At 46.4% G+C, this 25,972-nt stretch overlaps 1 protein-coding gene across 2 annotated transcripts in view; it reads left to right on the top strand.

Moving 5' to 3' along the window:
• Tpx2 (TPX2 microtubule nucleation factor) overlaps positions 1-14,337 on the top strand; it is a 47,609-nt gene extending 33,272 nt beyond the window's left edge. Inside the window, exons 10-18 of one of the 2 annotated variants that reach the window (XM_041670426.1) lie at positions 1,153-1,321; positions 3,108-3,246; positions 4,313-4,526; positions 8,451-8,546; positions 9,520-9,696; positions 11,005-11,151; positions 11,933-12,044; positions 12,628-12,794; positions 13,905-14,337. In XM_041670426.1, coding sequence (XP_041526360.1) covers positions 1,153-1,321; positions 3,108-3,246; positions 4,313-4,526; positions 8,451-8,546; positions 9,520-9,696; positions 11,005-11,151; positions 11,933-12,044; positions 12,628-12,794; positions 13,905-14,012 — 1,329 coding nt within the window. In that variant the 3' untranslated portion in view covers positions 14,013-14,337. Of the gene's footprint in view, positions 1-1,152; positions 1,322-3,107; positions 3,247-4,312; positions 4,527-8,450; positions 8,547-9,519; positions 9,697-11,004; positions 11,152-11,932; positions 12,045-12,606; positions 12,795-13,904 lie in introns of both variants that reach the window. The other variant, XM_041670425.1, reaches the window with a different exon arrangement.
• Positions 14,338-25,972: the final 11,635 nt, after the last annotated feature.

Raw genomic sequence — 25,972 nt, 5'->3', positions numbered from 1 at the left:
AGCTGGAATTAGATGGTTGTCTGAGCTACCTGATGTGCGCGCTGGGAATTGAACTCTAGGTTTTCTGGAGGAACAGTAGGTGTTCTTAACCACTGAGTCACCTCTCCAGCCTCCCCTATTTATTTATTTAATGTGTGCATGTGTTTTGTCTGCATGAATGTCTATACATCATATATATGACTGGTGCCGAAATGTATCTATTTTTTTTTTTTTTTTTTTTTTTTTTTTGGTTTTTCGAGACAGGGTTTCTCTGTAGCTTTGGTGCCCGTCCCGGAACTAGCTCTGTAGACCAGGCTGGCCTCGAACTCACAAAGATCCGCCTGCCTCTGCCTCCCGAGTGCTGGGATTAAAGGCGTGCGCCACCACCGCCTGGCCTTGTGTCTAGTTTTATTAGCAGAGCACCACCAGAAGCAATGATGATCCTAAATCAACATTCTGCAGGTAGTGAGCTGCTCACATTTATATAGTCATCTTTGTCTTTTATTTGAGATGAGATCATACTCTGTCGCTGCTCAAGTCAGCCTTAAGAATTTGTCGTCGCTGCCTCATTAGAAATGTGCCCTTGAGTTTTGCCTCCATTCGCAATTAATGATTGAGCCAGGCCTAGTGGTGCATGGCTTTAACCCCAGCACTGGGAAGGCAGATGGGTGAATCTCTCATGAGTTAAAGGCCACCTGGTCTACATAGTGAGTTCCAGACCAGCCAAGGCTATGCAGAGAGACCCGACCAAAAACCTCACTAAAAATAGATGAGAAGTTAATGCTCCACAGTGGGTAGACTTTTGTGTCAATCAGTTTGAGGGTCTATGTGGAGAGAGCTAAGTTAGGCCTCTGCCTGACCTGATGCAGACCCAGCAGCCCATGCCAGTTTCGTATGAGTGATTTTATCTTTCATTTCCCTTTCTCTTTGAATTCCAAGAAAACTTGCTCTTGATTGGTTCAAAGCATTATATACTTGGGGAAAACTGCATATGTACTATTATAGCAAAACAATTTGCTAAGTGCTAGAGTTTTCAAAAGAAGAAACATGATTGCACAGACTGATGTAACCCTTGCTGAAGGACTCGTATGTGTAAGGCTCCTAGCTCCACAGCTGGGCTAAGTATGTGGCTGTGATCTCATTTAATTTGCTCAACCGCTCTTCCCTTCACAGGCCCGAGTGACTAAAGGATGCACCATTGTTAAGCCCTTCAATCTGTCCAAAGGAAAGAAAAGAACATTTGACGAAGCAGTTTCTACCTATGTGCCCATTGCACAGCAGGTCGAAGCCTTCCACAAACGAACCCCTAGTAGATACCACCTGAGGAATAAGAAGGACGAGAGTAAGTTTCCTCCCCGGACCTTGCTGGCTGGGGCTGTTTAGAGGGATAGTCGGAGAGCGCGGGGAACGGGCGCAAATGCTGATGCGTTTGTCCCAGCTTGGTGGTGGACAGATGAGAGGCTTTTATTTGTTTCTGTCTTTATGAAAGAAATTTCTACAAGAAGATAAAGTCTACAAATTGAAAATAGTTGCTGGGTATGGCACACGCCGTTAGTCCCAGCACTTGGGAGGCAGAGGTAGGCTGATCTTTGTGAGTTCGAGGCCAGCCTGGTCTACAAAGTGAGTTCCAGGACAGCCAGGGCTGCTGCTATACAGAGAAGCCCTGTCTTGAGAAACCAAAAAAGAAAAAAGAAAAAAGTACTGTAAAATAACTTACCAGGAGATGTGGCTAAGGGGGGTTGGTGGTGTATGCTTCTAATCTGAGCATTTGGGAGGTGGGGGCTCAAGGCCAACTTGGTCTAAATAGTGATTTCAAGGCTAGCGTGGACGACAAAGAACCCAGACTCAAAAACAAATATGGCTAATATTTTGGGTAAAACAGGGTGCGCTTTTAAGCTCTGTAAATTTTCTCTTCCTATTAGGCATTGCTTAGCACTTTGTTGTAGGTGACCACATGAGTTACTTACTTTAAATGCAGTATTTCTCTGTTTTCCTTTTCAGTGCTGGGGATTCAGCCTAAGGCCTTGTGTATGCTGGTCAATCACTCTACCGATGTATTACATTCTCAACCCTAACTACAGTGTTCCTTAAGATTGCTACTATATCCTGACATTTTATATTATGAAAATAATGACTTTTTTTAATCTTCATGGAATTAAGTTTTCTTCTAGTCACACCTTCATAGTCAGATTCTGTTTCCAAAGAGACTCCAGTAAATGAGTCAGATAATAATTTTTCTCACCTTTATATAAGGTCTAGATTGAAAATTGTCAGGCTTGTTACTGACCAGGGAAATACCCTCTGTGAGCATTGTTAAGGTTCTAAATCAACCGTTCTCAACCTGTGGCTCATAACCTCTTTGGGGGTCAAATGACCCTTTCACAGAGATCACCTAAGACTGTCGGAAAGCAAAGATATTTGCTTAACGGCTAATAACAGTAGCAAAATTACAGTTATGCGGTAGCTACAAAAATAATTTTATAGTTGGGGGTCTCCAACATGAGGAACTATATTAAAGGGTTGCAGCATTAGGAGGGTTGAGAACCACGGCTCTAAATACTAATGTGTCGGGATAGTTGCTCTTGCTCTTTCTGTTTGTCTCTAACTTTCCCCAGTTACTATCTGATTTCTTTGCCTCCCTGCTTGGTGTAGCTATAGTGAGGTCGGTTTGAAAGTTGAAATGTAGCCTAGGTTAGGCATCAAGTATTGATTCTCCTGCCTCAGCTTCCTAATTGCTGGGATTACAGGCATGTACTATCATGCCTGGCTTTACCATTGACTTGCTATGAGTGATACGGATGTTTGTTGTGAAATTCATAAAGTTGGGAGTTTCTCATTGGTTTGTAAAGGTCTGAAAACTGTAATAAAACATTGTTAACAACAAGCAAAGTAGATTGTTGTCAGTCGAAAGGCCTATGCAATGGCAGAGACCTCCATCGGCATAGTTAAGTTTCAGTGCAAAGATGGCAGAAGAATTTACCCTTCGATAAGAAGGGAGGGAACATTTGTGGGTTGAGCACACAAAGCCAGGCGCCCTGCTTTGTCCATTTTCTATCTGGTTGGGTCAGCATTTACAGGTCAGTTGGATTTTGGAGAACTAAGCAAATGTCTTTGATTTTGCTTTACAGACTTGTTACCCTCCAGATCTGTGACCAAGATCTCAAGAGACCCCCAGACTCCCATACTGCAAACTAAATACCGTGCGAGAGTTGTGACCTGCAAAAGTACAGCAGAACAGGAAGCTGAGGAGCTTGAGAAGCTGCAGCAGTGAGTCCTGATGGCGTGTCCGAGGAAGGCTAGCAAAGCCTGCCTGTTTGCTTTCGGCCCGATGGGGGCAGCACTTGCTGTTTTCCTTCTCATGGTGGCTCTGTAGACTGTGCTCCAGTCACTGTGACTGAGGTGGGAATGTGGAGGTGCCCTGGAGCACAATCTGGTAAAAGTCCAAAGCCGAAGTCCGAGTGGCAGAACTTAATTTTGGATTCTTAGTCTGGGTAGACCTTACCTCTTCCTGGCTGTCAAAGGATTTTTATAGCTCTCCTCTTAGAAAAGGCTAGAACTTGTCTGCCTAGATCTTTCCTGATCATCATGGTGTTGGGGTGAACCCAGGGCCTTTGTGCACGTAAGACAAACACTACTGTTGAGCTACGTCCCAGTCCTTTTTAACTTTTTAAGTCGAGCTCACTAAGTTGCTTGGGCTGGCTTTGTAGCACAGGTATGTCTAATTATCCAATTCTCTTGCCTCGGCCTGAATTGCTTGGATTACAGACCAGCCTTGCTTGCCCCTACTTTTTTTTTTTTTTTTTTTTTTAAGACAAGGGTTTTATGTATTCCTAGCTGACCTCAAAGTTGCTATTAGCCAAGGATGATTTTGATTTTTTTTTAATTTTATTTTATATTTATGGGAGTTTTGCCTTCATGTATTATTTGCAGTACTGGCATGCTTGGTGCCTAGTGAAAGAGGATATCAGATCCTCTGGAACTGGAGATGGTTAGAGATGGTTGTTCTCTGTTGGGAACTGAGGCTTTTTGGAGTAGCAGCCAGTGCTTTTAACCCCTGAGCCAGCTAGCTCACCAGCCCCAAACTTGAGTTTCTGGTCCCCTGTCTCTATCTCCTGAATGCTAGGATTACAGGTGCTTGCCATCATGGAGTCCCAAGCCTCTATATTCCCACCTGCCTCGTTTAGTCTTCTCAGGAGGTGAAGAGAAGATGGAGAGGAGAGATTTTTCTGTACATGGTGGATCATCTTATTGCTTATTTATAGGTTTTGTTCTACTTTGTGTAGTTTAATTTAAAAAGCCTTTTTTGTTTATTATTTAAATTCCCTCCTTACAGATACAAATTCAAAGCTCGGGAACTTGATCCCAGAATTTTTGAAAGTGGCCCTGTCTTGCCCAAGATACCTGTTAAACCTCCCACTCAGCCTGTTGGTTTTGATTTGGAAATTGAGAAACGAATTCAGGAGAGAGAATCAAAGAAAAAATCAGAGGATGAACACTTTGAGTTTCATTCCAGACCGTGCCCAACTAAGATCCTGGAGGATGTTGTGGTAAGAATACTTGAGGTGTGGGTGCAGGCAGAGGTGTTTTGCACATGACTAAAGATCCGCCTACTCACAAATGTTCATGTTGGTACGTGAGCGGGGCGTCATTGTATCAGTCTGGAGAATGACAAAAAGATCCAGCAGGATTGGATTTTGGTCTTAAAATGTCAAGTCTAGTAAGAGGCAACGAGTGGGTAAATAATAGAGACTCAAAAAAATTTATAGACTTATAGGTGGATGTGTTCTGAAAATAGATGTAACTTTTCTGGGGTTTGGGTTTTTTTTGTTTGACTTTTCAAGACAGGGTTTCTCTGTGTAGCCCTAACTGTCAAGGAACTCACTTTGTAGGCCAGGCTGACTTTAAACTCACCGGGGACCCATCTGCCTCTGCCTCCAAGTGCTGAGTAAGGTGTTCACCACCATGCCCGGGCAAGAGATGTAGTTAATGGGCTGCAGAACTTGAGAAGAGGGAGGGAAACTTCAGAGAGTGCTCTGTAGAGGGGCAAGCTTTGGTGACACATAGTAGAAGTGACATCCTTGTGCTGGCTGTGATGCTGACACATGCCCCCTTTCGTATGGCGTCCTCCCTCAGGATTGGCAAGTTTGATTTCTGAACCTTGCATAGATAACCAGGATCTGTAAAAGCTCAAGTTGATAAAGTATAAACTAACACACAATGCACTGGTGAAATAATTATTCTTTCCTTTGAGGTGGGGTCTTGCTTTGTAGCTCAGTCTTGTCTTAAACTTCTAGGATGCAGAGATGTCCTTGTATCTACCTCTTGGTATCCAGTACTGCAAATTTCATGCCATTGTGCGACTTACTGTGTGTTGCCTTGCAACCTCAAGTTATACTTGCAAGGCTTTATAAAAACCATGATCATACCTAGGAATAATCATCATTCCCTCTTTAACTGAAAGCCCTGTGAGAGACATTATAAGCTGATGTGTACCAGCTCCTATCTATAATCCGTGCTAGACACTGGGAGCTCAAAGGGGGAATAAGACAGGCATTTGTCCTTAAAGCTGGCAGAGCCTGGTAGAATAGAGTGCATGCTCTCATCCCCAGATCTCCTGTAGGTGCTCTGTGGAAGTGTACAGCTCTCGAGGGGTTTCCTGGCTGTGGGGAGCCAAGGAATACCACAAAGTCACACTGCACAACAAACTTCACACAAGAGATTTATTGGATCGCTGCCTCTGCTCAGTTGAGAAGCAGCAAAGAACTGAGCAAGAGACAGGCTTATATAGGGTTTCTTGGGGGAGGAGCTTTCCAGGGTAGAGCTTTCTAGGGTGGGGATTGGTGGAATTTCAAAGCAAGCCTAGGGATTGGTGGATTTTCAAGCCAGGAAGAGAATTTGGATCACTAACCCTACACCAAAGGGTCTCAACCTGTGGGTCATGACCCATTTGCTAGGGATTGCTTAAGACCATAAAAGAACACAGATATTTACATTATATAATATATATATATATATAACAATAGCAAAACTACAGTTTAGAAGTAACAGTAGGAAATAATTTTATGGTTGCTGTCACCACAACATGAGAAATTGTATTGAAGGGTCACGGCATTAGGAGAGTTGAGGACCACTGCCCTACACTATAGTGAAGGCAGACAGATGCAAATGGCAACATTCCTGGGCCTCAGAATTTGAAATTGAAATGTAAAAATAACAAAAAGGAAACTTCTGTTTGTGGAAATTGTATTTCTTTTCTTGTTTTGTTTTGAGATGGGGTTCTCTGTGTAACAAGCCCTGACTGTCCTGGAACTGCCTTTGTAGACCAGGCTGATCCCCAACTCAAAGAGATCTGCCTGCCTCTGCTGCTGGGATTAAAGGTGTGAGCACCATCGCCTGGCTTTTTCTTCGTGTCTAATAGAGGCCCTCATTGGCTTTGACTAACTTTTATCTTTCCTTTTTATTTTTTATTTATTTATTTATTTTTGGGCGGGGGGGGGGGACACTCGTGTAGCCCTGGCTAGCCTGAAACTGGCTTTGTAGTCCAAGCTGGCTTTGAATTCACAGAGATAAGTCTGGGATTGAAGTTGTACACCACTATTCCTGGCTAACCATAACTTTTTTGTGTTTATTTGGGAGTTCCAAGAATGGAACTCTCTGATCACCATTCTCGGCAGCAAACGCTTGTACCCCCTGAACCATCTCACTGGTTCCCCAAAGATTTCTTTCTTTTTTCTTTTTTTTTTGGTTTTTCGAGACAGGGTTTCTCTGTGGCTTTGGAGTCTGTCCTGAAACTAGCTCTCTAGACCAGGCTGGTCTCGAACTCAGAGATCCGCCTACCTCTGCCTCCCGAGTGCTGGGATTAAAGGCGTGCGCCACCATCGCCCGGCTTCTTTCTTTTTTCTTAAAAGGTTTGTTTTATTTATATGGAGGTCAAAGGGGGGGTTATATGATTCATGGGAGTTACAGGTATTTGTAAACAACTGATACGCATGCTGGACTCCAGATCATTCCTTACAGAACACCTTTTCCTTTCTGAAATTATGAGGATCGATTGCTCTGCGAGCTGTCTGTGTGGCTGCTGCTTAGGGGTTTCATTGCTTCTCTTTATGCTGTAAGCAGACTACTCTTACTGTATCCCCGGGTTGGAAGCAGAGAAAGGTAAAAAAAAATGAAAGGGGAGGGGGTCTTTCCAAACTAAATGAGTCCTTAGATATTGAACTGCTTTGCTTTGTGAGAATTTGTGGCCTAGGAAGCTGTTGATGTGCTCTCACTCGTGCAGGTGGGAAGCAGAGCTGGGCTAGAGCAGAACCCTGGCTTCCAGGCTTTCTTCCCTTGTCACAGTCCTAGTGCAGTTCACCACGCAGTGGTGCTGTCTGTCCATCTGTGCTGGGTGTAGCCGAACGTCAGATTTGTTGTAGTAAGAATTGTAACTTCAGCTCCAGGGAACCTGAAACCCAAGGCAAAACACTTAATACAGATTTTTAAAACATGTGAAAGCATATTAATGACAAAGTCTGCGGACTGAATTTCCTGTGAAGATAGAAGTCTTCAGAAAACAGAAAATCTGGGGCTTTCTAGAAAGATGACTCAGCAGTTATGAGCATTCATGACTCTTGGAGGAGCTGGGTTGATTTCCAGCACCCATAAGGTTGTGGTGTACTGCTTTCCATCACTCCAGTCCCAGGTACCCAATGCCCTCTTGACCTCTCTGATACCAGGCATCACATGGTGCACATATATACATACTTGCAGCCAAATACTCATACACATAAAATAAAAATAAATAGGTACAATAAACTTTTGCATGTACAATCAACTGTAATTAATGGGTTCTGCATCTGTGAATTCAACTAACCATGGATGGAAAAATATTTAGAAAAAAAATACATTACATGTACAAACTTCTTTCCTTGGCTAATATTCCCTACATTGTATGATATAATAAATTCACATAATATGATATAATAAATATGCTAGAATAAATATATCTAACACATTTTCATCGTGTTAGGTATTATGAGTAATACAATAATGACATAAACTATATGAGAAGATGTACATCAATTAATGCAAATACTGCACCATTTTGTATACTGAATTTACACATGATCAGTTTTGGTTTCCGTGAGTGAGGCTCCTGGAGGTCCTGACAATGCTCACAGTGGAGGCCTCTGCTGTCTCAGCACATGAACATTTGAAAGCATTTAATTTCCCTTTTTTGGTTTTGTGTGTGTGTGTGTGTGATGTTTGTATGAGAGTGTTAGTCCTTGCACACTCATGTAGAGGTCAGGATAATTTTGGGAGTTGGTTCTCTTCTTCCACCATGGGTTAAGGGATCAAATGCAGGTCAGGCTTGTTGGCAAGTGTCTGCTCATCTGGGTTTTATTTTCTCAGCCTGGGTTCTAGTATTTCATGTTGTGTACTGGAAATATTGTTCTGGAATATTTAATTGAACTGTGTGCTCCTTCTAGGGTGTTCCTGAAAAGAAGGTAATTCCAGCCACTGTCCCCAAGTCACCAGTTTTTGCATTGAAGAACAGAATTCGATTGCCCCCCAGAGAAGATGAGGTGATTGCTTGGGAGGAGGATGTTTCCTTTTTTTCTGCATCATCAATTTGAGTTTTTACAATTAATGGGGCCCAAAGGCAATCAGCTCTAGTCTGTAAGAATGATATGAATGTTTGACCATCTGTTTTGCTCCTCTGAGAGCGACTGGTAAGGTGTGACTCTCGACTGAGCGATAACGGGTTGCAGTCTGTGAAAACAGCAGGGAAGTTAAGCACCAGAGGCTTGTCCATTCCTCTAGCATTGGTCATGCTGGCTTTGTAACATGGTCAAGAGTTCCCTGAATTATTGTCACTGCTCAGAGAGGGACTTTTAAAAAAGCAGTTACATTGTATTGTCCTTGATACACAAGGGTCACAAAGGTGTCTGAAAGTGGTGATTCATGGAACTATAAAATGTTAATTGTCATTGATCATGCTGGCTTCTTATTACATCTCCTATTTTATCTATATATATCCAGAGTTAGGGTAATTTTATAGCAAACCTCAGCATAAACCTTTTTATAGGTTCAGTGGAAACTAAAATACACGGTAATCTTATGTTACTAGCTTGAACCCAAACAACTAACTTGGTCCTATTCTGGGTTTGGCAACCATTAATTCCAGTCACATGTTTTAGTGGAGTCTAGAGTCTGAGTCAGAGTCTAAGGTGGAAGTATGCTTGCCTAGTACTTTCTTCTGCTCCTCATTTTGTCTGTTGGGTCTCATTAGTTATTCCAGCATCCCTGTGAGGAACTTGAGATTTTTAGAGTAACTGTGTTGTCGTTTACCAAATGTTTTTACGTTGCAATGACCTGTGGTGTGGCAGCTGAGTTGGCATTGTCCATCTTTGATAGAAAAGGAAGCTAGGTTTCTGTAGTCACATCTCAGGCTGAGTGACTTAATCTCATACAGTGCCTTCTGAGAATTCCCGTTCTGAGGTGGGTGGGCAGGGAGTCTTGAGGAGTCTTGTTTCTAAACTGTAGTTTCTCTCTCAGGAAGAGGATAAACCAGTCGTGATACGAGCTCAACCTGTGCCACATTATGGGGTGCCATACAAGCCCCACATCCCAGAGGCCAGAACTGTGGAGGTGTGCCCTTTCTCCTTTGATACCCGGGACAAAGAGCGCCAGTTGCAGAAGGAGAAGAAAATAAAAGAAATGCAGAAAGGAGAGGTAGGTATTTTATTTTGCAAAATACTATTCTTTGATCTCTTAAAGGGAAGCTTTTCCCCCCTCTGCTTTTTTTTTTTAAGGCAGTGTCATGCTGTGTAGACCAGACTGGCTTTGAATCTGTGTTTGTCCTGCCTCTGCCTCCTAAGTACTGGGATTATAGGGATGTATCACCACACCTCACTCAGGGAACTTTGTTTTTGGTTTTTGATACAGGGTTTCTCTGTGTATCTTTGGAGCCTGTCCTGGCACTTGTTCTGTAGAACAGGCTGGCCTCGTACTTACAGAGCTAGGTCTGCCTCTGCCTCCCGAGTGCAGAGGTTAAAGGTGTGCGCCAACACTGCTTGGCATTCAGGGAACTTTTACTAAATATATGAAAATATAGTTTCTAATGAAAAGTATATGTATGCCTTTTATATGAAATTACTATTAAAACCATTGCTTTCCACTGATGCTTGCAAGACCTCTTTGGAAATCTGTTTTGGGCAAGTAACTTAAGTAATCTGCCTGGCACAAGGAGGCTAGTATTGGAAGGATTAGGAGGAAAACCTAGGTTTTCTTTGGGATAGAGAAAGGTCAATTGCTTTTCTGCTAGACCATGTGGCTTTGAGAACTGACTTAGCTTCCTGTCTTTCAGGTTCGTGCACATTCTTAGGAACAAATATTGCTTTCTATCTGTCTCAGTTTGCTTTCTATTGCTATGATAAAATACCGCACTTGGGAAGAAGGTTCTTTTTTTTTTTTTGTTGTTGTTTTTTTCAAGACAGGGTTTCTCTGTGGTTTTGGAGCCTGTCCTGGAACTAGCTCTTGTAGACCAGGCTGGTCTCGAACTGATAGAGATCCGCCTGCCTCTGCCTCCCGAGTGCTGGGATTAAAGGTGTGCGCCACCACCGCCTGGCTTGGGAAGAAGGTTCTTGTTTGGCCATGTTTTCTCTGTTGAATTTTCCCCTTTTCAAATAACCCTGACTGTGTCAAGCTGGCAAAATGCTCACCAGCATACTTGCTAATAGGCTTTTTTTTGGTTCTGCTTGACTTTTGAGATAATTGTCTCACTATGTAGTCTAGGCAGATGCGTTGATCTCCTAACCCTGCTTCATCAGCTCCCGGAGGTCTGGGCATATAGGTGTGCATTGCCAAGTCTGGCAAGAGTTCCTTGTAAGTTTTTGTGTTTATCTATTTTATTCAGTGATTTGAAGATGGGAAGGTACCGAAGTCGTCAACAGAATCAGATGTCCTCTGTGGGATACGTTTTCCTGACTTCCCCATTGATCGAAGATCCTTATGTTACTCTTCTGTTTGCTTTTCCATTAGGTGCCCAAGTTCAAGGCACTTCCTCTGCCCGATTTTGACACCATTAATTTGCCAGAGAAAAAGGTAAAGAATGTGACTCAAGCTGAGCCTTTCTTGCTGGAGACAGACAAGAGAGGCGCCTATAAGACGGAGCTGTGGAAGCACCAGGTAGGAATAGGGAGCAGCTGGAATGTTGTTGGTTGATGGTTGTGTAGTGAGTGGGCGGGACTAGAGGTTGGACAGGTAGATCCACTATCTCTTGAAATCGTCTGGGATGAGAGATTTGATTACTTTAGTATATTCTGTGTAAACCAGGAGTCACATTGGTTTTTCTGTAAAAGGTCAGGTAACGTTTATTTTAAGTTTAATAGGTTATGTATGACTTTTGTCAAATAATTTCGTTCCCCATTTGCCCCATTTGCCCCATATGTATATTTGAACATGTAAATACTATTCTTAGTTCAAGTTGCATTTGGCCAGAAGGCTGAATTTTGCTTCTCCGTTAGCAGTCACCTGGTGGTGCAGGACTCCTTAGTCAAGAGTTTCTGTAACTCCTTTCTCATCTGTTTCCTTAAGTTGGTGCTTTGGTAAAAAATCGTGCTGAGAGAATTGGTTCTCAATAAGACAGGCTGTTTTCTCAGCATGGTATGTGATATAATTGATCTTTATATATCATAATAGGCGATTAAAGGCATGATTGATTGATTGCTTATAGGCTGGTATAATTGTCATCTAATCTTGCTACTATCACTATTCTCTTTCTCTCCTCAAAACAAAAACTAACCCTGATTTAATTGAGCCTCTGGGTCTGACCACTCACTCACAGGAAATAAGGTGTAGGAAGTGCTAGCTTTTTAACAGGCAGTCCAGAACCTCCCGAATGTGTGCTGCTGGTGCAGTCGTCAGGAGCCACTGTATGCTGCTGTCTCACAGGCTTTCCTTTTAACAGCTGGAGGAAGAGCAGAAGCAGCAGAAGGAAGCAGCTTGCTTCAAGGCTCGTCCAAACACTGTCATCTTCCAAGAGCCCTTTGTTCCCAAGAAGGAGAAGAAATCAGTTGCTGGTAGTATTTTATGTGCTACCCGGGGCTGGGCCAGAATGGGTTTCTAGGACTTGCTATGCCAACAAGAACTCTTCTCTGAGAGGATGGCAGCTTTCTTCCCTCAGACCCGGCCTTTTGCTCTTGTTGGACCTAGTAGCACCCTTAAGGTGTCGTGTGTTGGGGCAACTGGGGTAGAACAGGAGTCGTGGGAGACACAGCTGGCCTTTCAGTGATAGTCACAGGCTAGTCATACCCAGGAAGAGAGCCAGTGGATGAGGGAAGGGTGTGGAGATTTCTTAACTGTGGGCAACATGGCAGGAAGTTGGGATTCTTCTACTTAGCATACAGGGTTGAGCAAGCTACTTCACCTCTCTGGGTCTTGCTTTTGTCTCATTTACACTAAATTATTTCGGTAAGCCTTCCCAGCTACTCAGCATTGCAAGTCTGTAATGTGACTTTACTTCACGCTTCTTCCTCAGTGGCCTTTGGGTGCTAGCCAAGTCTCTCCACTTGGCCTAGTCCTGGGGGACTAGGTTTATGAAGTACTGCATTGCATCAATGTTGTCTCTGTTTCTGTACTCAGAGAACCCTTCTGGTTCTCTAGTTCAGGAACCCTTTCAACTGGCCACCGAGAAGAGGGCCAAGGAGCGGCAGGAGCTGGAGAAGAGGACGGCTGAAATGGAAGCCTGGAAGATGCAGCAGTTGGAGGAGGCCAGGCAACAGGAAGAGCAGCAGCAAAAGGAGGAGCTGGCCAGGCTACGGAGAGAACTGGTAATCGACTGGGCAGCGTGTGCACTGCCAAACCCTGGCTCGTCTCTGTTGTGTTTTCTGGTGGAGCTGGGGCAAGCTATTCCACATCCACCTGACAGCCTAGTGAGGGGAACAGTACCGTCTCTCCCACGTACACCCCGAAAATCAGCCTCTACTTTGTCATGTTATTTTTTTCTTCCCTTTTCTTTTTTTTTTTTTTTTTTTCAGCTACCTGCCTGGTACCTGAGTTTGTTCCCAGTATAAATCTATCTCTATAGCGATTCTCGGTGTAGGTCCTTGCAGCATCCTAAGCACAAGTAGTCACTGCTGCTTGTTGCTGCATTAAACTGGCTAACTCTAAGATTGATCTTACACTCTTCATGAGTGGCTGACACCTCTCGCTCCAGCAGCCTTCTTGATTATTGCTCTTCTGTCTTTAGGTTTGAACTGATTTTGTTGAATACTAAAAGTCAATCAAATAAGCTTAAAACTTTACTCTGGTGATTTTTTTTTAAATATTTTTTTATTTTTAGATATGAGTGTTTTGACTACATACTTCTGTGTACCACTTGCATTGGAGTACCCATGGAAGCTAGAAAAGGGGCATTAGGTCTCCTTTTTAAAAATATTACTTTTTTTTAATTTTAAGATTTATTAATTTATTTATATAAGTGTTTTGCTTGCATGTATGCATATCCACCCTGTGTGTGCTTTGTTGGTGTCCTCTGGTCAGAGGAGGGTGACAGATGCCCTGGGATTAGAGTTACAGATGGTTGTAGGTGCTGGGAATTGAACCTGGGTCCTCTGGAAGAGCTGTCAATGCACTCACTTAATCCCTGAGCCATTGCTCCAAGCTCTGGCACAATTTTTTACCTTGTGACTTTGTCTGCCATGGTTGAGAAAGGCTCTATTACTCTCCCTAGTAAGCTACACTGAGGATGAGTTTGACATTCTTAGTGAGGGACCCAGTAAGCGACAGTGGAAACCTGTTAGGACACCCTACTTCTCCATTTGATATTTGTAATTGGGCTCTGTCAAGCTTTCCAACCGCTTTCCTATAAAAGACAAAGCAAGCGACTGCGTAGTTGTGCAGCATCCTTCTCACTGGAGTTTTGCTCTCCTCCTCCTCAGGTGCACAAGGCGAATCCGATCCGCAAGTACACAGCCGTGGAGGTGAAGTCCAGCGAGCTGCCGCTGACTGTGCCCGTGTCTCCTAAATTCTCCACCCGATTCCAGTAGATGCTCTGTGCATCACACCGGGCATAGAGACAGCCTTTTCTCAGGCCACCTCTGCGTGGCAGTGGACCTGACAACTATGGATGCCAGTTTTCTTGAGGATCATTATAAACAGTTTTGAGCTAATGAGACACAGCTCATTTAGGCTTTAACCAGACTTCTTGTAGCTGTCTTCCTTCCAACATCAATTGCTCCTTTACCATTGGGCTTAGCTCTGACTAGAATTTCAAGTGCTTACTTTAGCACAGGCTAATCATTTTCTCCTAATCTCCCTCCACCCTTCTTTTCTATGTATATTTTAAGCACAAAATAAAGGACGTTAAATCCTGGGCTGTGGTTTCCGTTACAGTATGAATGAGAAGCCTCCAATCTGTCAGATTCATTCACTGTTCAGATAGAGTCTGTGGTTAAGGAGCTCTGTGCTCTGAGGCAGGGGCCGTCCTTAATGGCACCAAGGAAGACAACGGCATGGATTCACGGACGCCTTCATCCAGAGCTGCTGTTGAAGCACGTTCTTTACCGTTGGTGCAGCCTGCATTTTCAAACCTGACTTGGAATAACATTTTTTTTTAAAGGTCACAGGGATATATTCTGCTCACTGTTTTCCAGGAATGCTGTCCATCCTCCTGACGGGGATGACAAGGTGATGTAGTTCAGTCTGTGGCAGGGTGTCCAGAAGGCACCACTCGGGCTGGAAGTTAAGACATGTCTGTAAGCTCCACGGGCCTGTACCCTGTTGGCTTACATTCCCCAGATGGACCTCACAGGACAGAGGTTCTACAGCCTCCCAAAGCAGTACCAGGCTAGGAACCAAGAAACAAACCAGCCTATGGGGGTGTTTTACATCCAAACCATAGCACTTCACCTGTGGCCCTGTAGGCTCTTGGCTCTTGCCCAGTGCAAACGCGCATATTTCAGCTTCAGAAGTTCCCATTGTCTCTTTTTCCTTCCTTCCTGAAATCTGTTGATTATATTTGGTGTGGCTGTTTTACCTATGTGTATGTACGTGGAATTCTTGTATACTTGTACCAGTGGGTGTTTGAGGAGTCCAGATGCCCTGGGACTGGAGTTACAGATAATCACCATGTGGGGTTCGGAAGCTAATTCCAAGTCCACTGCAAAAGATGTTCATTTTGTGGCCAGGATAGTTCTCAGCATCGTATATGACATTGAGCCTATTTTTATATTCTTTTTGTTGTGGTTGTTGTTCATGCAGTGACTACCTTTTAAATTTATTTTATACAAGCCTTTGTAACTTTAGTCAGAGGTTCTGTCACAGAACCAGGGTTTTCTGTAGTGTGATGTGTGATCTTGGTCCTCCCGACGGCCCACAAAGCAGTGCGGAGAGCGCCTCCTTTATTCGTCATCTAGTCATTCTGCAAGGACATGGTGCTGCACATGCACAGCTTGGCACTGCCAGCCTCCGCAAATCCAGAGAAGAGCTAAAGCAACAGAAAAGACCTGTTTATACTTCAGTCAGGGAGACGAACAGTGGGCACGTGTCTGTAATAAAGCAGCCTGGTGGCAGGGGAGCCTGTGGCATTTTGATGAGGCTGTTGGCAAGGAGGTTCCATCCAGTAGGGGACCGACTGTAACATGGGCTTGAGTTTGTGGTAGGGATGGTAAGTGTGGTTGGATTCTGAGTGCTTTTATTTTAATGTTTAAGGGTATGTGCTGTCAGAGACCAAAAGACCTCTGACGTTGGAGTTGCATGCAGTTGAAGAACCGTGACTCTAGCCCCTCTGAATGTACTTTGTTGCTAACAGATTGGCTGTGGAGACTAAGCAAAGCAAGGCCTATTCTTTTTTTTTTTTAAATATTTATTTATTTATTTATTTATTATGTATGCAATATTCTTTCCCCACAGTTTGGGGAGTGAATCTCAAGGTTGTTTTGACTTCCCCTTGCATGTTTCTGTGCCAATTCAGGCAAGACCATTGTCACCCTCCTTCAGCCCATCACTTGCCCCTGTGCAGTAGCTTGGCTGCTGTTCTGATTGCTGTTTCATTCCCTCCAGGTTCTTTTCCATCGAGTTTCTGTCCCCGGAAGTAGACCTGAGTGGTATGCAGACTGTGGTTGGTATTGCTTGCTCTAGCATTTTAGTACCAGATGGCCGTGACTCGGGCTCACAGCTCGGTACCCTGCCTGGCAGAGCAGCGTTGGTGAAGAGAAGCTGCTATTGTAGTAGTACTGCTCCTTGCCCACAAAATGGTGCATGCTATGTAGAACACATGCTTGACATTCGTCACCTCGTATTCTTTAGGAGTAACCCGTCCATACTGGGTTTCATTGAAATGTCTCTGTAGGTGTGTGTATATTTATCAAGCAATGCCCACAAATACTTGGCAGGGAGGTCTAGAAAGTGACCTTAGTCCCTTGTACTAACTAGGCAAGTGCTCTACCACTGAGCTCTAGCTCCAGTCCATATATATATATATATATATATATATATATATATATATGCTCTTGATTTGGTTTTGGAAAGCTTATACATAGCATGCATATGATTCAAAGCTGCGAAGGTAGAAAGGCATAGCTTTTGTCACAGCTGTTCAGTTGTCCTCCCCAGAGATGGTGTCACCAGTTTCTTGTATTCTCCCTGTAGCCTCTGCACACACACGTTCCCTCCTTTGCCTTTATATACAAATTCCATCACTCTGCTTCATGCTCATTTCAGTGTGGTTTGGCTTTGAATGATGCCGCTCATGTACAATCTTGAGCAGGTCCTGACTTTCTGAGTGTGAAGTCTCATGGGAATCTAGCAACAAGTGCTAGTCTGAAGTCCAGGGACAGATAAGCAACACCTGGCCTTGGCTTGGCCTTCTTGAGCCTTGGGGACTTGTGTATTATAAATGGAGGGCCTGCTTGAACCTCCTTCTCCTGTTATTTTACTTAGACAGAGCTTCCTAATATAGCACAGCTAGTTTTGGCCTCACTGGAGTTCAGGCTGGCCTTGAACTATGGATGGTTCTTCCTCAGCCTCCCAAGTGCTAGGATTATAGGTGCACACCTCTGGGTCTTTTCAATTTGTAGAAGTCTCTGGGGGAAGTTCCTCAGTGCTGACAGCAGCAGTTACAAAAGCTGTGATCCACGTGGCTAGGCTCCTGTTTCTGCAGAGGCTGTCAGTCTGGTGTGGAACCTGGTAGGAGCTGGTCAACATTCTGAAGCCTGAGCTGCCATCTGCCTTGCAGCCTGCTGGGACGCTCACTTTAGACAACATATAAAGTTTCCTGGAGACAGGACAAACCCAGGCCTATGGAAAGAGCAGGAAGGCACTTTGAGCAGTGACGAAGGTATAACCAGGGAGCTGACATGTTTGCTCCAAAGCCAAGAATTCCAGGACAATTTGTTACTCAGCTAAAGCCAATGTTGCTACAGAAAAGTCCAGGGCAGAGGCATGGGCCCCTTGTTTCTTCTGCCTTCTTACATACCTGACGTCTCAGTGCTCTGTGTATGCGCGCGTACATGGGGTGGGGGAGGCAGCAGCTGACATTGCAAACGTGCTGATGGGTTTTGCCCTTTCCTGTCTTGTATGACAGAAGCTGAGCTCAGGCCAAGCCATGCCTGTGTGTTGTGGTCCTGGTCTCCCTGAAAGCAGTGTGTAAATAGAAAGTGTGGTTGCAGACTCAGGCTGTAGACTGGAGGAGATTTAGGTTTATCAGGAAAGAAGCCTAGCCTTGGAGTCATCAACTGGCCTCTCTTTAGGGGGACAGAAAAGACTGGGCAGGGGATGCTGACCATTTCTGATATGCAGAGCCTGGAGTAGCTACGACTTGCTAGCCCCAGCTCTGCGGGCAGTTGTGTGTGGGTGTGTGACTCTGCCAAGGACCGTGGCCAGGGGCTGTTACCCAGCCTGTTTGGGCTCTGACGGTATTCTCAGGTCTTCTTTCAGGAGCAAAGGTCAGAGAAGTCAGCTACCTAAACAGTAAACGTGAGAAGCAGTTTGGGGCCACGCTGCTCAACAGTGCTTGGTGGTAAGGGAGGTGGTGATGGTAAGCTTTCCAGGCTCCTGCTGACTTCCTGTCATGGCCACTTGGCATTGAAGAGCCGGAGCTGCTGTGCTCGGGCTAAAGTCTGTTTTCGAATAAAAATATAGTCTTGTAATCCCAGTGTTGAAGAGATGAAGAAATCCCAGTTTTCTGGGGCTTGCAGCCAGCTATCCTAACCAAACTGATGAGTTTTAGGTAAGTGAGAGACCGTGCCTCAAAAACTGGTGGGGCTAGGGAGATGGTCCAGTGGGTGAAAGTGCTGGCTGCCAAGCTCTAGGACCCGAGTTCAATCCCAGGGATCCACATGGCAGAAAGAATGGACTTCCCCAAGTTATTCTCTGACCTCCACATACACAATGGCATGCATCCATACACAATAAGTAAATAAATGCAACCGTATTTTTAGAATGTAAGAAAAAGAGATTCTTTAAAAAATAATGAGGTAGAGGGTGTCCTGAGGAATGACACCCAATGTTGTTTTCTGGCGTTCGTATGCACATACGTGCTCCCAAACACACACATACGTACACACATGTGCACACGCAAAAGCACAAATTCCCCTAAAAGCTGCAGTCATGGATAAGGTTAGACAGAGTTTATAAAGCCCTTGCTTTCTAAGCATAGGAACCCGAATCTGCACCCCCAGCACCTATGGAGGGAGACAGGCAGATCTCTGGAGCTCAGTGAGAGATCCTCTCTCAAAGGTGCAGAATAAATGAGGACACCTGACTTCTGGCCTTCATACACAGAGGCACAGGTGTGCACATAACGCACAGACAAGTACATGCCACACTCGCAGCACAGGGAAAGCACAGCAGCAGCGTTATTCTGGCATGCATGTTTATTTGCAAGTTATTCATAGTTGCAATGGAAAGCTGCTTTTAGCTAGCATGGTGTCAGCATTACTGACATCCACGCCCAGCAAAAGCAAAACCAAAAATGTATTGGCACCTAGCCAAGCCTTCCTGGAAATAATTCCAGTTATGTTGTTTTAAAGCCTTGCAGCTACATTTTCAAGTTGATGTCCACGGTGGACCTGTTGTCCCCAAGCCTTCCGGTCAGATTGGAAAGGAGAAAGTCCTTGGACTTTTTCGCTCTGGAGGCTGTGATGTGTCTTTTGGAAAGTGGGGGCAAGAGGTAGCTTTATGGAGTCTGTTAGTAATTGAACATTCTGTGCATTATTCCTCTTTTCTGAGTCTCGGTTCTGTCAAGTAAGGTTGAGCCAGGACAATGCATAAGGCTCCTTTCATCTTGTCACCTCCCGAGTTTTCCCTAGGTAATTTCTTCAGATGCCACGGTTCACTTCCATGCTCAGGCTCTTTTAAAGCCTGCTGCTGCGCACTGCCAGAACGCCTCTAGCTCCCAGCCCTGCTTTCCCACGTGCATGTCAATAAAGCATGCTGGAGGCCAGCGTGCTATCTTGTTGAGGACTTTCCAAGGGCTGTTCTGGAAGCAGAACCCAGATCACTCCAGGGAACTAATCCCTGAATATTGCTGTCCTCTGACACACACATATTTTCTGATGTTTCTCTTGACCTTGGAACTGGTTAAAGACTGCACAGAATGTTCAATTACTAACAGACTCCATAAAGCTACCTCTTGCCCCATCCAAGATGTGATACATGTTTTTCATTTTTCTCCCCTTGGAAGCAGTCGTGTTGGAGACGGTTTAAGATGATGCAGTAAATCCTCATCTTGTTCTTTTTTTTTTTTTTTAAATATTTATTTATTTAATTATTTTGTATGCTTCTGCCTGCAGGCCAGAAGAGGGCACCAGACCTCATTACAGATGGTTGTGAGCCACCATGTGGTTGCTGGGAATTGAACTCAGGACCTTTGGAAGAGCAGGCAATGCTCTTAACCACTGAGCCATCCCTCCAGCCCTCATCTTGTTCTTTTCATTTCTCCCTGCTGCGCTTTGCTTTTCATGGCTTTGGTGGCTGAGGAAACCAGTTGCTTTGTAAGCCTGCACAAAGTCTGGGGGGAGCACTGGAGAGCTAAACAAACCTGATATTGGGGAATTGGGAGTTGCTCCTCCGGCTTCATGGCCTCGAGTATGACGAATTCTCCGGACTTCAGTCTCATCTTAGTTGGAGTGGTAGGGGTTGGGGTGTAGCTCAGTTGGCAGAGTGCTTGCCTGGCATGCACAAAGCCCCAGGTTCAATCCCAAGCTTCTTTGTTAAACCAGGCATGGTGGCAAATGCCTGTAATCCCAGCACTGGGTAAGTGGGGGCAGGAGAACCAGAAGTTCAAGATCATCTCTGGGCTGTACCAAGCTTGAGGTCTGCCTGGCTGGAGACAGTCTCAGAAAGGAAAGATGATGATGAAGGTTATTGGAACAATGTGCCCAGAATGGGCCTCTCCAGCTTGGTGAAGGGGAGTTTTCCCTGGCTCTAATGTGACCCCGGCCACTGTGGGTACCAATGGTCACTGCTAGCTTCTGTGACTATGACCACGCTTGAGTCACATTTTCAGTATTAGTTGTCAGTGGGTATGTGTCACCAGCAGTGGCCAGAAGCCCCTGCTGTTCACCCTTGGTTAACAGCCTGACAGGACAGGCTCAGTGGCCTCATTAGCAGCCAATTAAAGGAAACCAGGTGCCTTCTTTGTGAGGCAGGAGGTTTATGGGAATTCACACAAGTGAGAGGAGCAAGGGATGGGCTTGAGCGGAGCTGGTGGCAACGGTCCCACTGGCCGCTGACTTGGTGCTGGGCTCCCTGAGCCTGCGATGCTGCGATGGCTCTTCTTGGCTTCCTTACGTGTGCACGTTTTTCCCTTCCTTGAAGTGTGTAGTGAGGCAATGAAAGGCCAGTCCAGGAAGCAGTTAGCCAGCCACCGTGGCGGGATGCTGACTGTGTCTCGCTGAGTGTGTCTGTGTTTCCTCGCGTGCACCAACACTGTTGGCTACTGCCGCAGGCTTCCTGGCAAAGGGAGGCTCAGCATCCTAGCCTGAGAGCTTTCTCCATGAAGCCACAGCTTCAGCATCACCCACGACTAGAAATGCAAACTCACCATCCTCATGCTGGCCCCGCTGAATCAGATGCCCTTGGTATGGGCCCAGGCTTATGTGTTTTCATGAACCCTCCAAGGGAGGTGTTGCATGCCCAAAGGTGGAGACCACTGTACCAGGCAGGGGACTTGCTGATCCTGACTCAGGTTCCCATGGAGTTGGCAGCCACTCTCAGAAACACCCAGGATGAGCACACTCTCCTCCCTACTCGGGGCCCTGGAGAGTTTCTCTGTCCAGCCGTTTCTGTTGCTAAGTTCCTTGAATAGGTGTTTATCTCTTCAGTGATTCTTCATAGATTCTTCCAACAAGTCACGTAACAGACCAGCGATTATTATTATTTGTTATGCTGCTGGAAGTAGCAAGGTCTGTGCATGGGTGTGAGTGTCCTTAGGGGCTCCTGGAGGGTGAGGCTTGTGAGCTGGGGTACCCTCTGAGCTGGGCACTGTCTATGTGTGTTGTAGGGGGAGGGGCACTCCAGCTAAGCCTCTCAGGCCACGGGGCAGATCCTTTCCTTTTTCAACAGTTGCTAGAACAGGAATCCCCTTGATGGGGGCCATGCCCTGCTGGATGTTCAGGCTCCTGTCAGGGATGTGGCAGCTTCTGGTCATTAGAGCCACAAGCTTCAGCAGGCCTGAATGATTGGCAGAGTGGCCCAGGTGTCAGGTGGGCTACACCCAGGAGGAACCTTCTCAGCTTCTACTTCTACTCAGCTTGGACACCCTTCATCTTCCTCCACCCAGAAGCCCCTCGGAGCTTGCCAGGCATCCCCTCAATCTTATGGTAACACAGCTTGGTTAGCCAAGAGACCTGGAGCTTTAAAAATAGCAGAGGCAGGCCAGGCTAGGAGCTGCCTGGCCACCCACAGGACAGAACACGATTTCTCCACTTCTTGAGCCGTTTCCTGGGATCGTGTGTTGAGAATAACTCCCAGAACAAAGTCAGATTACTAACTCCTGGGTCTGCACTCTGCATGGCCCACTCCTCCTCCGTGACACATTCATGCCTCACCCCGTCGCCCCTACCTTCCCGTGCACTGTGCTCAAGCCTGCTCCCGGGACATTTCCTGTTCTTGGAACAGCTGCACCGGACTGGGGTACCCTTCTGCCACTTGATCCTATAGGGAGGTGTCCAGTGGCTGTGGGCAATTTTCAGATGACCTTGTTCCTCTGACGTCATTAGGGAGCTATTTTTAGCTTTGCTGTTTATGCTGCAGAGGTTGGACTGGGGTGGGGGAAGGAGGAGAGGAGGGGCTGGACCGGCTTCCCTTGTCCCAGAGCCATGCCAAAGAAAGAGTATTTATTCTTCCATATTAATAGAACTACTGGGGCCATCAAGTTGATGACAATATCCCAGTATTCTTATGTTTTTAGATAGGGCCTCATTGGGTAGCCTGCCTCTGCCTCCTGAGTGCTGGGGTTAAGAAGGCTTGCTCTGCCATTCCTGGCTCTTGCTTTCTTCACACAAGAGTTTGCTTTTCAGTGGCCACTGCTTCTGGCACACAGAAGAAATGAAACCCGTGGGGTCCAGGGGAAGTTAGAATTCAAATTCTGCCTCTGAGGCCTTGGCTCAGTTTCTTCTCTGCCTCAGTTTCCTCTTAGATAAGGGAATGATTCTAACATCTACTGTCTGTGGTGAGGGGAGCTAAGGACGCCTGACCGGCACAGCATCAACACATGGCGAATAGCAGCATCTGTCACTGTCAACCACACAGCACCATTACATGTGCTGTTTGGGACACGGGGTTGATGGAGACGTGGTCCCTAACACCTGGGCTTACAGAGGTCTCAGATAGGAGGATGTGCAAACGCCCCCTACAAGTCAAAAGTAACAGCTGCCACATACGTCACTTTCTCCCACCCCTGGAGGGATTTCAAGGCAAGGGAGAAGCAGTTCCTGCCTCCCAGGAAAGTCCCTGACTGCACCTCAGATTCTTCTGGGGAGATGCCCCCTTCTTCAGGCTCTGATGTAATTGGCTAAGTTCGAGAAGCGGGGACATCATAGATTATGGAAGCCCTGAGGGGCTTCGGTGTGCATCTGGGCTAAGAAGGATGGCCTCACAGGACAAGGATGTGTCCCCAGAACGTTCCTCTGGCTGTACCCAGGTGACTCAGCCCGAGACAGCCTGCCTCGCAGCTGGCCCTCTCTGGGCCTCTGGTAATGCTTTCTAGTGAGCGGGTCTCTGGCATGGCAATCTTCCATCTTGGGTTTGCATTCAAAACATCTGAAGTCCTGCTCAGCTGCTCAAAATGACAAACTCCTGGTACCCAATCCCAGGCAGCCCTCCTCCGAAATGAATTCCAGGAGCTCAGGCAGAAAGAGAGCTTGGAGCACCGGCCTGGTGCCTTCTGCTGAGAACTCACTCCTGCCCACCGTGTGTTTCAGATCTCAGCGTCACCCTTACTGTGCTCTGTCTGTGCCCATGTTGACAGGGTTTCACTTATGATTCATCCAGTCATAGCTAGAAGGGGTCATTGAAAAGAACCACACAATTCAAACGAGTAAGAGACACTCAGAATGCCTGCTGCTGTCTCTCCTCCACCAATCTCAGCAGGAAGGACAGAGTGTATGACAGGGACAGAGCTTTCTCACAGGACTGGCTGGGAAGGACTGACGGGGCTCCGAGTGGGAGAGGACAAGGAAAGCAATGTGCTGATGACAGCCCAGTGGCTCTCATAGAAGGTTTGGAGTGCACGCGGCCTTTCCCTTGTCGTTGCTCAACTGCCTGAATTTTCCATCACAGAGGAAAGGGTCAGGCGGGGGAGCGTCTCCTCAAGCAGGCCCTTGTAAAGCCTCTTGGACAGACTGATTTCCTTTGGGGAGCCAAGAAGCAGTGCTGGGTGGCGTTAACCCCTGCATTCCCAATGAGATTGCCTGGAGATGGGCAGGACCCGTGCTCCTGGAAGGCAGAGCTGCCCAGGGCAAGTGGCCTAAGGAGCCGTGAACTCTGGCTAGAGAAGCCTTCCCTTTGGCCTTGTTAAATCCAACAGGCATAATTGCATCCTGCTGACCTTAATTCCCCTGGCAGGTTTAATTGGGCCTGGCACTGTCCCACTTCCTGCCTTGGCCCCACGGAGACAGAGGGCGTCTGCGCAGCTGGCACAGGGCGGGGAAACCCCTTCATGAGTTAGGTGGGCAGTGGTTCTGGTAGATTCTTGCCAGGTTGAGGAGGTTCCCCTGTGCCCTTCTCCCTGTGCCCCTCCCCTGAGCCTCCAAGAGAGTTCTGAGAACCCTGGGGACTCCCTGCGAGCAGCTGACAAGACCAGGTCATCCCACACAGATCAGAACTAGGCCGACTTCCCATCCCAGGCACTTTGGATAGATAGAGCAGGCAAAGTAGCTGGGCTCTGTATCTGCAGTGGTCACCACATCACCAAGTCCTGAGCCTCTTTCTCCTGTACCAAGTGCTTTACATACACAGGCTGGGCATACATTCTCAGCCACCCTGGGTGTTCACAGGTCTCTAAAAACTCAGTGAGCTTCCTTGTGGGAGGGGGTCATCCAGCAGAGGAGGAGACCTCTGGGGCGAATGCCATCTTCATAAATCGTGGTTGAGAACTCCCTTGTAGCGCGCCTGACCCTGACCCCATAGGGCTGCTTCGAGATTAAAGGCGGGATGTTCCTGGGGCTGGGGAGACTCACTCTTCAAAACACATTGCCAGAGGCTCCAGAGAGTCAGCCGTGAGGCAGCCAGTTTTCTGGGTGGAACAGTCTGTATAGTGCTGTGTCACAGGCATGAGGACCCTAGTTCCATCCTGGATACGCATGTGAAAGCTGGGGGTGGCCGCACCAGAGAGGCCAAGGGCCCCTTGCTAGTCAGCCCAGCTAAACTGTGTTCAGTGACAGACCCCGTCTAGCTTGCTTTCCATTGCTGTGATAAAACACCATGACCAAAAGCAACTTGGGGAGAAAAGGGTTTATTTCAATTTACAGCTTACGGTCCACCATGAAGGGAACGCAGGGAAGACACTCACAGCAGGAACCTGGAGGCAGGAGCTGGAGCTGAGGCCACGGATGTTTCTTATACAAGCCAGGACTCCTTGCCCAGGGGATGACACCACTCAATGGGCTGTGTTCTTCCACATCCACCACTAATCAAGAAAATGCCTTACAGGCTTGCACAGAGGCTAATCTTACCGAGGAGGTTCCCTCTTCTAAGAGGATGCTAGCTTGTATCAAGTTGACAAAGATGGACAAACGGACAAACAAAACCTACACAGATCAGGTGGGGCAACTGAACATCAACCTCTGCCCCCACCACCCACAATGCTCCTCAAGCACCTGGCTGGCACTGGGGAGGGTTTGTGCTAGGGTTCTTGTGTGGGAATACTAACAAGACCAACAGATTAGAATAAAAGTCTGTTGTGATGAGAGGTAGCTCCGAGTTCAAATCTGACCATTCTGAAGCCACTCACCAGGCTGAGGGCTTTGGGACAAGCCACTTACCGCCCCCGCTCCCCATACGCAGCATCGGTCTCTGCATCTTTAACATGTGAAACACCAAACTCTAAGGACTCTTGTGTGGGTCCTGGGAGCTGGGTCAAAAGAAAACTCGTGGCATTATCAGACCTGGCGCTCAGGGTCTGACAGGTGACATATTGATAACCACAGAGGTAACCAGGGGATGTCGTCAAGGACCACCCTAGTAAAGCATCCAGACTCCCAACCAGCCTTGCTAGTCAACCACTGGCCATTATGGCAGGTATGTGATGCTGGGGACATAGCCAAGTACCAGGTGGCCATGCTTAGGCTGTGAGCTGACCATAGCAACCGTCTCAGGGCACCAAGGAGCATTGTGGGTGGAGAATTTCAACATTTCAAGGCAAGCCAAACCATGCTAGGGAGACAGCTAAATAGAGGGCCAGAGGTTTCCCCATCCCAGGCGAGGGCAGGAAACATTTTGAACCTTCTGAATGCCATGGATCTACATGGCAGGAGAGAGTGAAGTGTATGGAACATCCTACTAA

Source organism: Microtus oregoni, unplaced genomic scaffold (genome assembly GCF_018167655.1).
Source record: "Microtus oregoni isolate MIOR12 unplaced genomic scaffold, Mior012 000020F_ref0000438, whole genome shotgun sequence".
NCBI classification, from domain to species: domain Eukaryota; kingdom Metazoa; phylum Chordata; class Mammalia; order Rodentia; family Cricetidae; genus Microtus; species Microtus oregoni.
This window is presented reverse-complemented; position numbering and strand designations above follow the sequence as displayed.